The sequence below is a fragment of the Xenopus laevis genome, chromosome 4L, assembly GCF_017654675.1.
Source record: "Xenopus laevis strain J_2021 chromosome 4L, Xenopus_laevis_v10.1, whole genome shotgun sequence".
In the NCBI taxonomy this organism is placed as follows: domain Eukaryota; kingdom Metazoa; phylum Chordata; class Amphibia; order Anura; family Pipidae; genus Xenopus; species Xenopus laevis.
The window spans coordinates 105,480,263-105,493,324 of record NC_054377.1 but is presented as its reverse complement, the minus strand read 5'-3'; the positions used below and the strand labels follow the sequence as shown (position 1 = coordinate 105,493,324).

The following is a 13,062-nucleotide window of genomic DNA, read 5'->3' as shown; positions in this document are numbered from 1 at the left end:
TGTAAACATACTATAGCCACTCAGGTGTTCAAACATTACCAAATATAGGGTAGTTATATTGTGTATGACATCACAATGGAATCTCTTTGTTTACTATGCTATATAAGTTGTAGTACTACCCATAATAAACTGAACTTGTTTTGCAACACACAAGCCTACAGTGTCGTTCGTTGCAAGTTCCCTGATCAGCACGCCTGGAGAGATGATATCAGATGGTTTGCCGTTGCATCAAGTATAAGACGAGCCGGCTCGCAGCTGCAAGGACAGTGCAGGGATAGCACAGTGGAGTTTATTGGCCCTAACAGAGCTGAGCCAGCGAGAGGAGTTGAAAATCTCACCTCAGGCAGCAGCACAGAGAAGGTTACAAGGGGTGGCAAAAAGCAGCTCCTGGTACATTTAAGAGCCAAATTTCACTTTTTAAACAGGAAAAATTCCATAAATTTGGCTATTGCCGGAGAGTGCAGTTGCACTCGCCACATTAGCCATTCGGAGCCCACCATGCAGGAAAGGAAGGAGTTGGCGGGGGGGTTGCAGAGATTCTCCAAAATGCAGGAAACATGTATTTTCAGCAGGGACATTTCTCACAGCAGCAGAGATTTTTTTAACAGCTTTTATCTACTGTTGCTGTGATATGTGGAAATTGTGGTGCAGATGTTAGCAGTGCAGTCTGCTGCCTGTGGGGAACTCATTTACAGCAGGAACTGGTGCATTCTGGGAAACGATCATCAGGAAACATGAGAGAGTAACCAGCTTTCCGCAAACAACCTCGTTTGGTTGAATGTTCCCAACTTCCTGGGATGTTTTGTGTGCTTTCCAGCTGACTCCTCCTACTGTTTGACCGGCTGGGAAGCTGCAGGGTAAGGAAGTTTGTCCAAAGCTACAGAAGCAACAACTCGTAATATGACAATGTGTACTGGAAAGTGAAATAGAGGTTGTGGTGCCAGGGCATAACCTGCTGGTTAATACAGCCACTAACACAAGCCACTGAACGAGCCACTAACAAAATAAGTTTTTTTTTCATTTAAAGCAGATATCAGTGACATGCCTTTAGAAAGGGAAGTATCATTAAGGCAATGACATTGTAATTTAGAGAAAACATTTGCTGTTGCAGAAGGGAAACTTTCAGCTCTGCCCAGGAGGAATACTGGGAGTTGTAGTTCTACAATAGCCGCAGTTTCTTAACGTTGCAGGTGTCATTTTAAGTTGCAGCAGATAAAACCAGTTCTCTGATCACTGCTTAGAATGCCAGGGACAGATCTCTTATCTCTGGAGTCTGTAAAGTTCCATGATTTCCATGCACTGCACAGAGCTGTATGTAATAGCTGGTGATTATAGCTTGGTGTAGAGTTATATGGCAGATGCAATCTGTACACGGCTCTGTTGTAAAGATTTGAACCCCCCATCAGTTCAGCATTCAGTGGCACAATGCTGGCAACAACTCTTGTGGGGGATTCAGAGGTGTCTATAGCTCTAGAGGGTTGCTTATAGTAGCAAGTGCCATAGCCCTGCACTTACTGACAGCATGGAAGGGGGTAGCTGTTCCCACTCAAATTCTGCCAGCGCAAAGAAGGCCATTAGAATGTCTGCATATACAAGCTATTAAATGTACAATATTGCTTTATGTTTCATACAGAATTGGGTCTTTGTGAACTAGGAAGAAGATATCGGCACACAAGGCATTACCGTTGCAGGGGGCACCCTGCTCGTTTATTGTGTGGAAATGCAATTTCCTAGTCGAATAATTAACCCTCGATATTTGACCCTTAGTGAATCAGCCCCAAACTGTAGTGACTTTCTCTTATCATATTCATTCATTATCATATTACACATTCTAGTTTTCACTACCCCACCTGCTCTCACAGTCTCACTTACCCCTACACTGTTTCTTTCTTACTCAAACTCCTGCACAAACAAACACTCACCTCTAACATTATTGTTACGATGAACACATTTTCAAATGTATTATCGATTAACTCTGGACTTTATAACATCAATAGGAAATAAATGAAAAGTTACGTTTATTGCCCCTGTTGTCATTAATGGCCCCAGATGTGCACTTTCCATTACCGCTGTGCTGTGTATATTAAATGCAACCAGATTTTGGAATAGAGAGCATTCCCTCTGTATATATGGAAGCTTTGTCAGTCAATGTAGTTCATATGGAAAGAAGGGAACCCAGCACTTACCAAAGTTCACTGGTGTGTTAACTTTATTGTGTCATACCATTTGTATGTATGAATATATGTATGTGTGTATAACTTTATTTGTAAAGCGCTGTTAAAGGAAAATTAATGTGGCATATTAAAGAATCTTGTCATACGACATATATATTTAAGTAAATGTTGCCCTTTTACATCTCTTGCCTTGAGCCACCATTTTGTGATGGTCTGTGTGCTGCCTCAGAGATCACCTGACCAGAAATACTACAGCTCTAACTGTAACAGGAAGACGTGTGGAAGCAAAAGGCAGAACTATGTCTGTTAATTGGCTCATGTGACCTAACATATATAGTTTGTTTGGTATGTTTGTGTGCACAGTGAATCGTACGATCCCAGGGGGCGGCCCTTGTTTTTTAAAAGGGCAATTTTCTATTCATGATTACCCAATGGCACATACTACTAGAAAAGTATATTATTATGAAAATGGTTTATTAACATGAAGCAAGGTTTTACATATGAGCTGTTTAAGCAATATATCTTTATAGAGACCTACATTGTTTGAGGGGTATACTTTTCCGCTAAGCAGCAGCACTGTACAATGCATTAAAGTACAATATACAGTATATATAAAAGTATACACAGGGAACACAAATTACATAATAAATATACACAGAATTCATATCAGGATAAAGAGCTTAAGTGCTTTGTGGTAAGATACATAGTGGGAAGGAGGTCCCTGCTCCGCAGAGCTTACAGTCTAAGTGGATGGGAGGCTAACATACTGGCACAAAATGATGAACACTGTTCCATCATTAAATATTTATGTAGTGCTTAGAAATGATGTAGCACAAACATCTGTTTCTGCTCCTTTTGGGCAGTTGTTTGAGGGCATAGTCACATACAACTGTACCTAATTATGTTATACATCAGTTGCTTTGGATGTACAACTCTATTACAATTTTTCTCCTGTATCATCATAGGAACGTGTCAGTATCAACACAATGCTGCACCCGAAATCGTTCTCAAAGCCCCCCGCAAACCTGCATTCACCCAACCCTCCGACACAGCTAAAAAGCTAAATGACCTTCTGAGCCTTTCAGTGACGCTGGGCTGGGGGCAGCTCGATCCTTCCATAGGCTGATTATGAATGAAAACAGGAATTCAGCCTATGGAAGGATCGCTCTGCACCCAGCCCAGCGTCACTGAAGCAACCTGAAAGATCTGTTAGTAGTGTCAGTGTGTCGGCAGCACAAAGGTTAGCCGGGCTGGAGGCGGCTTTGCGGGGAACGATTACGGGTGCAGCATTTACTTTATACTGACACGTTCCTATGATTTTTATAGGAACTTGTCAGTATCGCTTTAACGAAACAGTAGTGATGGGCGAATTTGTCCCATTTTGCTTCGCCACGAATTTCGCGAAACAGCAATTTTGACGACGCCAAAATGGGTGAATTTTTGCCGCAAATTTGCGCCTGCCGAATAAATTCGCCCATCACTACAAAACAGATACAGGTTGCAGATATATGTAACAACAGTTTAGCATGTAAAATAAGTGTTTTAAAAGCTGCTAATATATTATATACGCTGTTTAACAGGGCTTCAGATTTTTGAGTTGCTTCCTCTGTGATTAAATATTCACATCAAATACCTGTACTACCAGGGACAACCACTAGATGGCAGAAAAAGTCTGATTTTTGCAACAGCAGGAGTATCAATTTTAAAATGATACAAATAACTCCTTTTTGCTTATTTCTGTTGGTTATTTTTACATGCTTAGGCAAAGGAGTTGCACACGCACACCTGGCCTCTCCCAATAATTACGTAGGGTGCCTGGGGTATAGGAGGACGGCCCCTCCAACATTAATGAACATAAAATAACTCCAGCACACGTAGCATGCTCAAGGGATTGCTCCCGTGTTTAATGTCAATCCAACAATACAACGTTTCGGGGGCGTGCCCCTTCGTCAGGTGCTCAAAACCACCACCCACCTTCCTTAAATTAGGTAATTGAAGTTAACCACTCCTCCAAACATGTAAAAAAGTTAAATAGTAATACACGTAGAGAAAGAGTCCAAATAATACAAAAAGTTCGTTTTTACAGTCCAGACGTAAGATTCGTTCGGTATGAAACCTGAGTGCTGAAAAAAAATTACTCACATTGATCAAATTACCAAGCAGCGAGTTATAGTTCAGCCATTATATTAAACAATCAAAATGATCAAATTACCAAGCAGGGAGTTGAAGTTCAGCCATTATATTAAACAATCAAGGCCTATTTGAATGAGGTCTTAGCGAAAAGGAAGTAAAATAAGCCATACCTTCCCCTGCTACTAGATTCTAATCGATACAATTAGGAGAATCTGTAAAGAATAAGGAAACAAATTAGAAACATTGAAAGTTAGAGACTGTTACAAATAGCTAGTCAGACTGAATTCCTCATTTAACCCTCTGGAGTCTGTGTTTGTAACAACCAAATCCAGTAACTTTCCAGCTGGTTTAATTTTAATTTCAAATTATAATCCGTCGTTACCTTTTCCAGTATCTGCCACCTTAACTGGGAAGTTCTATGCCCTTTATCAAAAAAATGTTTGTATAAAAAAGTTTCCTGTTTATTCTTTTTCTTGTCAGTTTCTTTTTTTGTTTCTTTAGGGGGTGGTTTGTAGTTTCGAATGGCCGCTTTATGCTCATTTAGGCGTATTTTTACAGGTCTACTAGTTTGCCCAATATAGGCCAAACCACACGGACATTTTAGGCAATAAATTACGCCCTTAGAATCACATGTATGAAAACCCTTTGTAAAATGCTTTGTGCCTTTTTGTGGATGCATCACATAATCCCCTTTAGTGATGCCCGTACAGTGGCCGCAGTTGAGACAAGGTTGTTACAAACACAGACTCCAAGAGGGTTAAATGAGGAATTCAGTCTGACTAGCTATTTGTAACAGTTTCTAATTTCAATGTTTCTAATTTGTTTCCTTATTCTTTACAGATTCTCCTAATTGTATCGATTAGAATCTAGTAGCAGGGGAAGGTATGGCTTATTTTACTTCCTTTTCGCTAAGACCTCATTCAAATAGGCCTTGATTGTTTAATATAATGGCTGAACTTCAACTCCCTGCTTGGTAATTTGATCATTTTGATTGTTTAATATAATGGCTGAACTATAACTCTCTGCTTGGTAATTTGATCAATGTGAGTAATTTTTTTTCAGCACTCAGGTTTCATACCGAACGAATCTTACGTCTGGACTGTAAAAACGAACTTTTTGTATTATTTGGACTCTTTCTCTACGTGTATTACTATTTAACTTTTTTACATGTTTGGAGGAGTGGTTAACTTCAATTACCTAATTTAAGGAAGGTGGGTGGTGGTTTTGAGCACCTGACGAAGGGGCACGCCCCCGAAACGTTGTATTGTTGGATTGACATTAAACACGGGAGCAATCCCTTGAGCATGCTACGTGTGCTGGAGTTATTTTATGTTTATTTTTACATGCTCTCATTGCAATGTTCCTGAACATATACAGGTATGGGATCCGTTATCCAAAAACTTGTTATCCAGAAAGCTCAGAATTACGGGAAGGCCATCTCCCATAGACTCCATTATAAATCAAATAATTAAATTTTTTTAATATGATTTCCTTTTTCTCTGTAATATGAAAACAATACCTTGTACTGATTCCCAACTAAGATATAATTATTCCTTATTGGAGGCAAACAACCCTATTGGGTTTAATTACTGTTATTTTTTAGTAGACTTAAGGTACGGAGATCCAAATTACAGAAAGACACTTTATCCAGAAACCCCCAGGTCCCAAGCATTCTGGATAACAGGTCCCATACCTGTATAATATTTTTCTGTGGGCCCCAGTAATATGTCATATTATGCAAGTGCAATGAAAACAAATAAAGGAGAAGGAAATGTAAAATGACTGGGAGGGTGCCAAGTTGTTGGGCAACTCCCCCAGTGATTATTCTCTGGGTGAAATTACCCAAGTGGACTAACCCATTGCGACCAAATATCAGTTGGTTCTGACTACAGAATGCTGTAAATGTAACCCAAAAAGAAACCTTCCCATTCCATTGGTGACTGCTGGATTTTCAGCCCCATAGAATTTCCAGCTCTGCAGGCACCAAAGCACTCATAATTGCCCCGCCACTGATCTGAATGATAATCTCATGGATCTAGTGCACACTTATCACTCAGAAACAATGGTAGAACATTGCCCTAATAGAGATAGACAAAAATGTGTGAATCACTTTCTAAAAAATCTTTTTTGAGGTATGACTTTCTTGTGACATTGGTTCTATATCATAAACATAAGTCTTTGTTCTCTTTTTCAGCAAGGATTCAATGACAGAGCTTCTCTCTTCAAAAGGACATGAGGTAAACATATAGTTCTACACATACCTAAAGGGCAACTTAAGGCCTGATTAAAAATTGCCACATTTTAATAATCATAGGTGCAGTGCCCTTTCTTACAGCCAGCAGTGCTATGCACTTACAGACTTAGCTTTTGTTATCGTCTGGTGCAGCCATTTTTTCTGCAAGCTTCTGGGGCGTTCATAAGCACTGCATTGTGCATGCCTTGTACCCTGGGTCAGAAGTGTATGCTTGTTACATAGGAAATATCACAAAAATGAAAATTGAATATAAGCTTCAGCATACTGAACTAAGAAAATTACTAAATATAATCAATTAAAAATTCTGCATTGTTTCTGAAATAGCCTAAACGTCCCATGACTATTAAAATTGGGCAGTTTTTAATCAGACTTTCCCTCTAATTTCAGCATAGTGTCATCACGAGATTTAGTCGATTTTAGGTTTATATGTTATATATGTAAAAAGGGTTTCACTCTCTCTTAATCACACATTGTGGCAGTATTATGACTAAATCGGCCAAGGGCATCTCCAGTTAGCAATAAAATAAATACCTTTCAGATAATATGGGATTCATCCTGTCATTTGTCTTACCAGATAGTTGTATCTAGAATGTGTGCCATTAAGCCAGATAGAACTGTTTCTTGACAGAAATAGAGACTTGATATTTATAGCAATATCCTTTAATGCCAGGCACATTAAGCAGGGCATTTTAAGTAGCACCAAAGTGCCAAAATTGTGAAAACTAACAATAAAAAAACCTACCATGCTTGTGCCAGTGATATGTTGTTTTCTACTCTAAATAATTGATATTTCTTTACACTGTGTGCAGGTGGTTGAGGAGGATAGTGAAATTAAGAATGCTACGTATGTTCTGTATTGTCCTGGTCCTCCTCCTACTCTTTTTGGGGGCTCTGAGTGCTTTACTCCCTGCTACAAATGAAGACGCTATGATGGGTGTCCGTCGTGAAATTCCCCTCTCTGATGTGTCTCCCAAAGACTCCTTTACACTCATCATGCAGACGTATAACAGGACAGACCTACTGTTGAAGATGCTCAATCATTATCAAGCCATGCCAGGCCTTAGCCATGTGATAGTGGTATGGAATAATGTTGGCCAAGAAACCCCTCGCGAGCTGTGGGAATCTTTTGGGCCTCATCCAGTACCTGTCACCTTCAAAATGCAGAAGGTCAATCTCATGAGAAATAGACTGCAGAGCTTCCCAGAGATTCAAACCCAGGGTCAGCAATACTTAATACTTAATAGTTTTTGCAGTTAGATTTCTAGACAAAAGCGGGGCTGTAATGATGCCATTTATATTATATTAATATGATAATATTATTATGGATGAGTAAAGTATGGTTTGGTATGAACATGTTGTAGGGTACAGTGACATTGCATGGTTTCAGTTATGCCTTGCATTATATACAGATAAATAAAATACATTGTATTTGGGGTCACAGTAACATATCAATTTTATCAATATTTTCCAGTTATAAGTAGAAATAATGAAAAGATACAAATGAATCTATTATACACCACTAAGGAAACAGCTTTGCTTACACGTGGGTGTGGGGGTGGTATTCCAATTAAAATATAATGCTGCTAATCAACTATGTTCACTTTTCCCATTATTTATAGTATCTGCACAATGGCATGGAGATGCCACTCTACATCATGCTGCTAAATGTCTATACATTGATAATTAACAATGGTCTTGTATGAACTAAATCGGGACTTTTGGGCTGTCTAGGTGCAATATGTCACACAACCATTTTGAATGTACTTTGTGTTTTCTTACAGCTGTTTTAATGATGGATGATGACACCCTAGTCAGCGCTTATGATGTTTCATTTGCCTTCTCTGTCTGGCAGGTAATTAAATGTGTTCTTTACTGCATGTGTGAATATATATGTACTTACATACAACTTCTGATGGTTGCAGCATGCAGGGGCAGATTAATGCACAAGCTTCCTTAGGCTATAGCCCAGTGTGATCAGGAGCCCATCTAGCTTTTTTCAATTATAGATTTTCTTTTCTTCTGGTCAAGCACTCTTTTTGGGAGACAAAGGCAAGGCGCGTATGTGTATCCGGATTTGTGCAGATCCAGTGATGACGTCTCAAACCTGATTCACCGTAAAGCACTTCGGAAACACACTTGCCTGGGTCTGCACGCATCTGGGCCCAGAGTAGCCTAGAAGGGGGGGGCTACTTTCCTGTATACATTTATTAAACATTTTCAGTAGGGATGCACCGAATCCACTTTTTTGGATTCGGCCAAACCCCCGAATCCTTCACGAAAAAATTTGGCCGAATACCGAACCAAATCCGAACCCTAATTTGCATATGCAAATTAGGGGTGGGAAGGGGAAAACATTTTTTACTTTCTTGTTTTCTGACAAAAAGTCACGCAATTTCCATCCCCGCCCCTAATTAGCATATGCCAGGCAGAAGGATTCAGCCGAATCCGAATCCTGCTGAAAAAGGCTGAATCCAGCCCGAATCCCGAACCGAATCCTGGATTCGGTGCATCCCTAATTTTCAGTGCTTTTAAAGTTATTTAAAGTTATTTGTAAAAACAATTGCTATTGAAAGCAGCATTTGCTCAACTCCTAGTTGTTTCTTTTTAAACAATATTGCAAAAGTCTTATTTCACCAGCAAAGACAGTTCTTTTAATCAGCTGCATTGTCTTACATTGTATCAACAGTCTGAGCCACCAGGGCAGAGAACAGAAAGGGACAGACACAGCTTTCAATAGCAATATAGTGCTATTTTATATATATATATATATATATATATATATATATATATATATATATATATATATATATATATATATATATATATATATATATATATATATACAATAACTTAAAAACAATTGAAATTTTTTAAAGAATTGCACAGTTTCTCACAATTACATTTTCTTTTATAAGGCAAATTTTTATTTTATGGTTGACTTGCCCTTTAATATATATAATATGCAGGAATTTCATTGAACCAATCTATCCCTAGTTTTTATTAAGAATTGTACCTTCCTCCCATGATTCCCCCGGACAATGTTGGAAAGTCTTTCTTCCACTTCTCAAATGCTTGGTTAAGGGTGATGGAACTGAAGCCAGCAAGTTAGCATATAGTCTACTGTTTAGCTGTTAGGGAGATGGTTTCCCTTAGAGCAGTGATTCCCAACCAGTGGCTCACGAGCAACATGGTGTTCACCATATTGTTCCCAGTGGCCTAAGGGTTAGTTCACACAAGGAGATTTGGGGAGATTTTGTCGCCTGGCGACTAATCGCCTCTTCTTCTGGGCGACAATCTCCCCGAACTGCCTCAGCGTGTCTTCCCATAGGCTATAATGAAAAGTCGCCTGCGCTAAACACACGCAGTGCTGCGTTTTCCGTAGTCGTCCGAAGTTGCTTCACGCCAGACGACAAAATCTCCCCGAATCTCCTCGTGTGAACTGTGAACTGACCCTAAAAGCAGATGTTTATTTTAATTTCCTTGGAGGCAAGTTTTTAGTTTTTTAAAAACCAGGTGTACCAAGCAGAGCCTCCTGTAGTCTGCAAGACAACATAGGGGCTACAAATAGCCAATCACACTCCTTATTTGGCATCCCAAGGAACTTTTTTTTAATGCTTGTCTTGCTTTGCAACTTTTTTTTAACATTTCAATGTGTCTCACGGGGTAAAAAAACGTTTGGGGACCCCTGCCTTAGAGTTTATCCAAAGGCTGAGGTCCAAAATATGGGATTCCAGTGTGTCAAACTGTGCCGGCATGTAAAAATTGCATATAATTAAATTATGGGACATTTTGCTACAGATTATGATTTTTTTTCATGACTTACATGAACAAAAATAGCTGTTTGCTTTTAAAAAGCATTCATCTATATGCATTTACCAGTGAGATATTGCCGCAACCATATATGTTCTTGATTGATAAGGAGTTCAAGAAAGAGCATCTTTCAAACGTCTGAGCCCACTATCAAAATGCCTGAAGGCATATATTTGGCAAAAGAACAAATCGTATTTACAGTACGTTAAAGGAAACGTACAAATGAAAGGCATTGTCTACACTGTTTTTCAAATATGTTGGAATTCAGGTTTAGTTACTATATTTTGTTTATATATTTAGTTTTATTATTTGTAAAAGCAACTTACAACTTTAAAAACATTATTCGTTTGGTTTAATTTTTATTGTATCTTAAACTTATTTTTATCTTAAGGATTTCTTGGAACAGGCCAATTTTAAGTTTAACTCTATGGGGCACATTTACCTAGGGTTGTATATCGAGGGTTAATCAACCCTCGATATTTGACCGTCGAAGTAAAATCCTTTGACTTTGAATGTCGAAGGATTTTGCGATATTCCTACGATCGAACGATTGAAGCAATAATCATTCGATCGAACGATTAAATCGAATCTAAGGATTTTAATCCATCGATCAAAGGATATTCCTTCGATCGGGAAATTGTTAGGAAGCCTATGGGGACCTTCCCCATAGGCTAACATTGGCCTTGGTAGGTTTTAGGTGGCTAACTAGGGGGTCGAAGAAATGTTTAAAGAGACAGTACTTCGACTATCGAATGGTCGAACGATTTTTAGTTCGAATCGTTCAATTCGGAGTCGAAGGTCGTAGTCGAAGGTCAAAGTAGCCATATTCGACCATTCGAAATTCGAACTATTTTTCCTCTATTCCTTCACTCGAACTTAGTAAATGGGCCCCTATGAGTGCCTTTTTCTTGTAATTAATATTCTGGCTCACAGACTGCTGCTGTATAACTCTATCTCTAAACACTCCTTACTCTCTCTGGTAACCCTGGAACAGAAATGTTGCCAAACCCTGTCAACGATCATATTTCTACATGGCTGGTTTAAATATATGCAAGCTTATGTGCATTGCTTTAGTGTCACTGAAATGTTTGTTCTCTATTTTTACATTCCAGTCTGCATTTATAGTGCTGCTGGTCATTGTTGGTCTCCTGTTTCTTAGATCCCATAATCCCACTGCCCTGTGTCACCCTAAGTAGAGTTGCATTTCACCCTGCCAGCACCTAATGAGCAGAAGGATACGATTGGGTTGTATAACATTGCTAGGGTGTTTCTAAAAGATTGACTTCCCCAAATTTGTATGTCATCTAGAGAAAAAGCACATCTATTGGTTGAATTATCTATGCCCATTCCTTTATTTACAGCATTTTATAATGTTATCTTTACAATGTTCTTTTTCAGCAATTTCCTGACCGCATTGTGGGGTTTGTGCCCAGGAAACATGTGTCCTCACCCTCAGGTATATATAGCTACGGTAGCTTTGAGCTAAAGGCACCACATACAGAAACTGGGGATATGTACTCTATGATACTCATTGGGGCTGCTTTTTTCCACTCCGACTATCTCCGTCTCTTCGAGCAGCTGCCTGCCTCCATCCATAACATGATAGATCAAACACAGAACTGTGATGATATCACTATGAATTTCATGGTGGCCAATCACTTGGGGAAGGCGTCCGGGGTACTTGTCAAACCTACAGATATGAGAAACCTGGAAAAAGAAGCAGGAAGTGGATATACAGGGATGTGGCACAGAGCAGAACATCTCCTGCAGAGATCCTATTGCTTGAACAAGCTGGCTGAGATTTACGGCACAATGCCCTTGAAATATTCCAGCATTATGATCTCACAGTTCGGCTTCCCCAACTATGCCAACCACAAATCTAAGATATAGGGAGTTATTTATCAAGCTCGGAATATCCGAACCTCGAATAATTCGTCGTTTTTGGAGGAAAAAAAACAAACTGCAAATATTTCAAGATTTATTGAAGTCCGATGATCTAAAAACTCTGAGTCCGAAACCCCGGCATCTAAAAGCTCTCGAGGTCTTGTATAAGTCAATAGGCTTTTTTCTTCATAAATAAGGTTGGATGTTTATGTTGGAGTTGGATTTTAGAAATACTGAGATTAATTCGGACCTTGATAAATAACCCCCATAATGTGTACATTCATAAATTACTGATAGCATTTGGGTCTCACAAACTCTTAAAAGATACTAATACTTAGACTTTGGCATGTGAAAGGCTGACATCTTATTGGTTTATTCAGTTTGTGATCAAATATATTGAGCTGGATTCAGGAAGATGCTTGCTATTTGTATCTGGTTAAATCACTAAGATCAAGAAGTGTAATATTATATTTAGGGGTTTTTTTTTGTTTGTTTCATAAGTTCTCTTTTACGGATAGCAATTTAATGCTGCTTAATTGTTTTCCAGTTAACTAAAAAACAAAATAAAGCTGTGTTTTTATTTAAACATTAAAAGACTGCTATACACTTAAATTTCACACTGGGTTGTGTTAAGCACAAGGAGAAATAAGGCTGTTTTTATGGGTCTCTGTCTGTACAGGCTGCAAGGAAGTGTAGGGGAGTTGCATATTTAGCCAGTATGGGGCAGTATTGTACAGACTGGGTTTCAGCACTCACTTGCTATCTCTCTATAGCAGCTCAGGTTTGTGGTAAGAAAAGGTCTTATCC

General features: G+C 39.0%; 1 protein-coding gene across 2 annotated transcripts; it reads left to right on the top strand.

The window, feature by feature from the left end:
• Positions 1 to 672: 672 nt before the first annotated feature.
• On the top strand, positions 673 to 12,849 carry extl2.L (exostosin-like glycosyltransferase 2 L homeolog). Of its 2 annotated transcripts, XM_018256692.2 has the most exons (6): positions 673 to 857; positions 5,148 to 5,189; positions 6,502 to 6,544; positions 7,371 to 7,780; positions 8,343 to 8,413; positions 11,770 to 12,841. In XM_018256692.2, the coding sequence occupies exons 3-6, from the start codon at positions 6,540 to 6,542 to the stop codon at positions 12,259 to 12,261; spliced, it is 978 nt and encodes a 325-aa protein (XP_018112181.1). In that variant the 5' UTR covers positions 673 to 857; positions 5,148 to 5,189; positions 6,502 to 6,539; the 3' UTR covers positions 12,262 to 12,841.
• Positions 12,850 to 13,062: the final 213 nt, after the last annotated feature.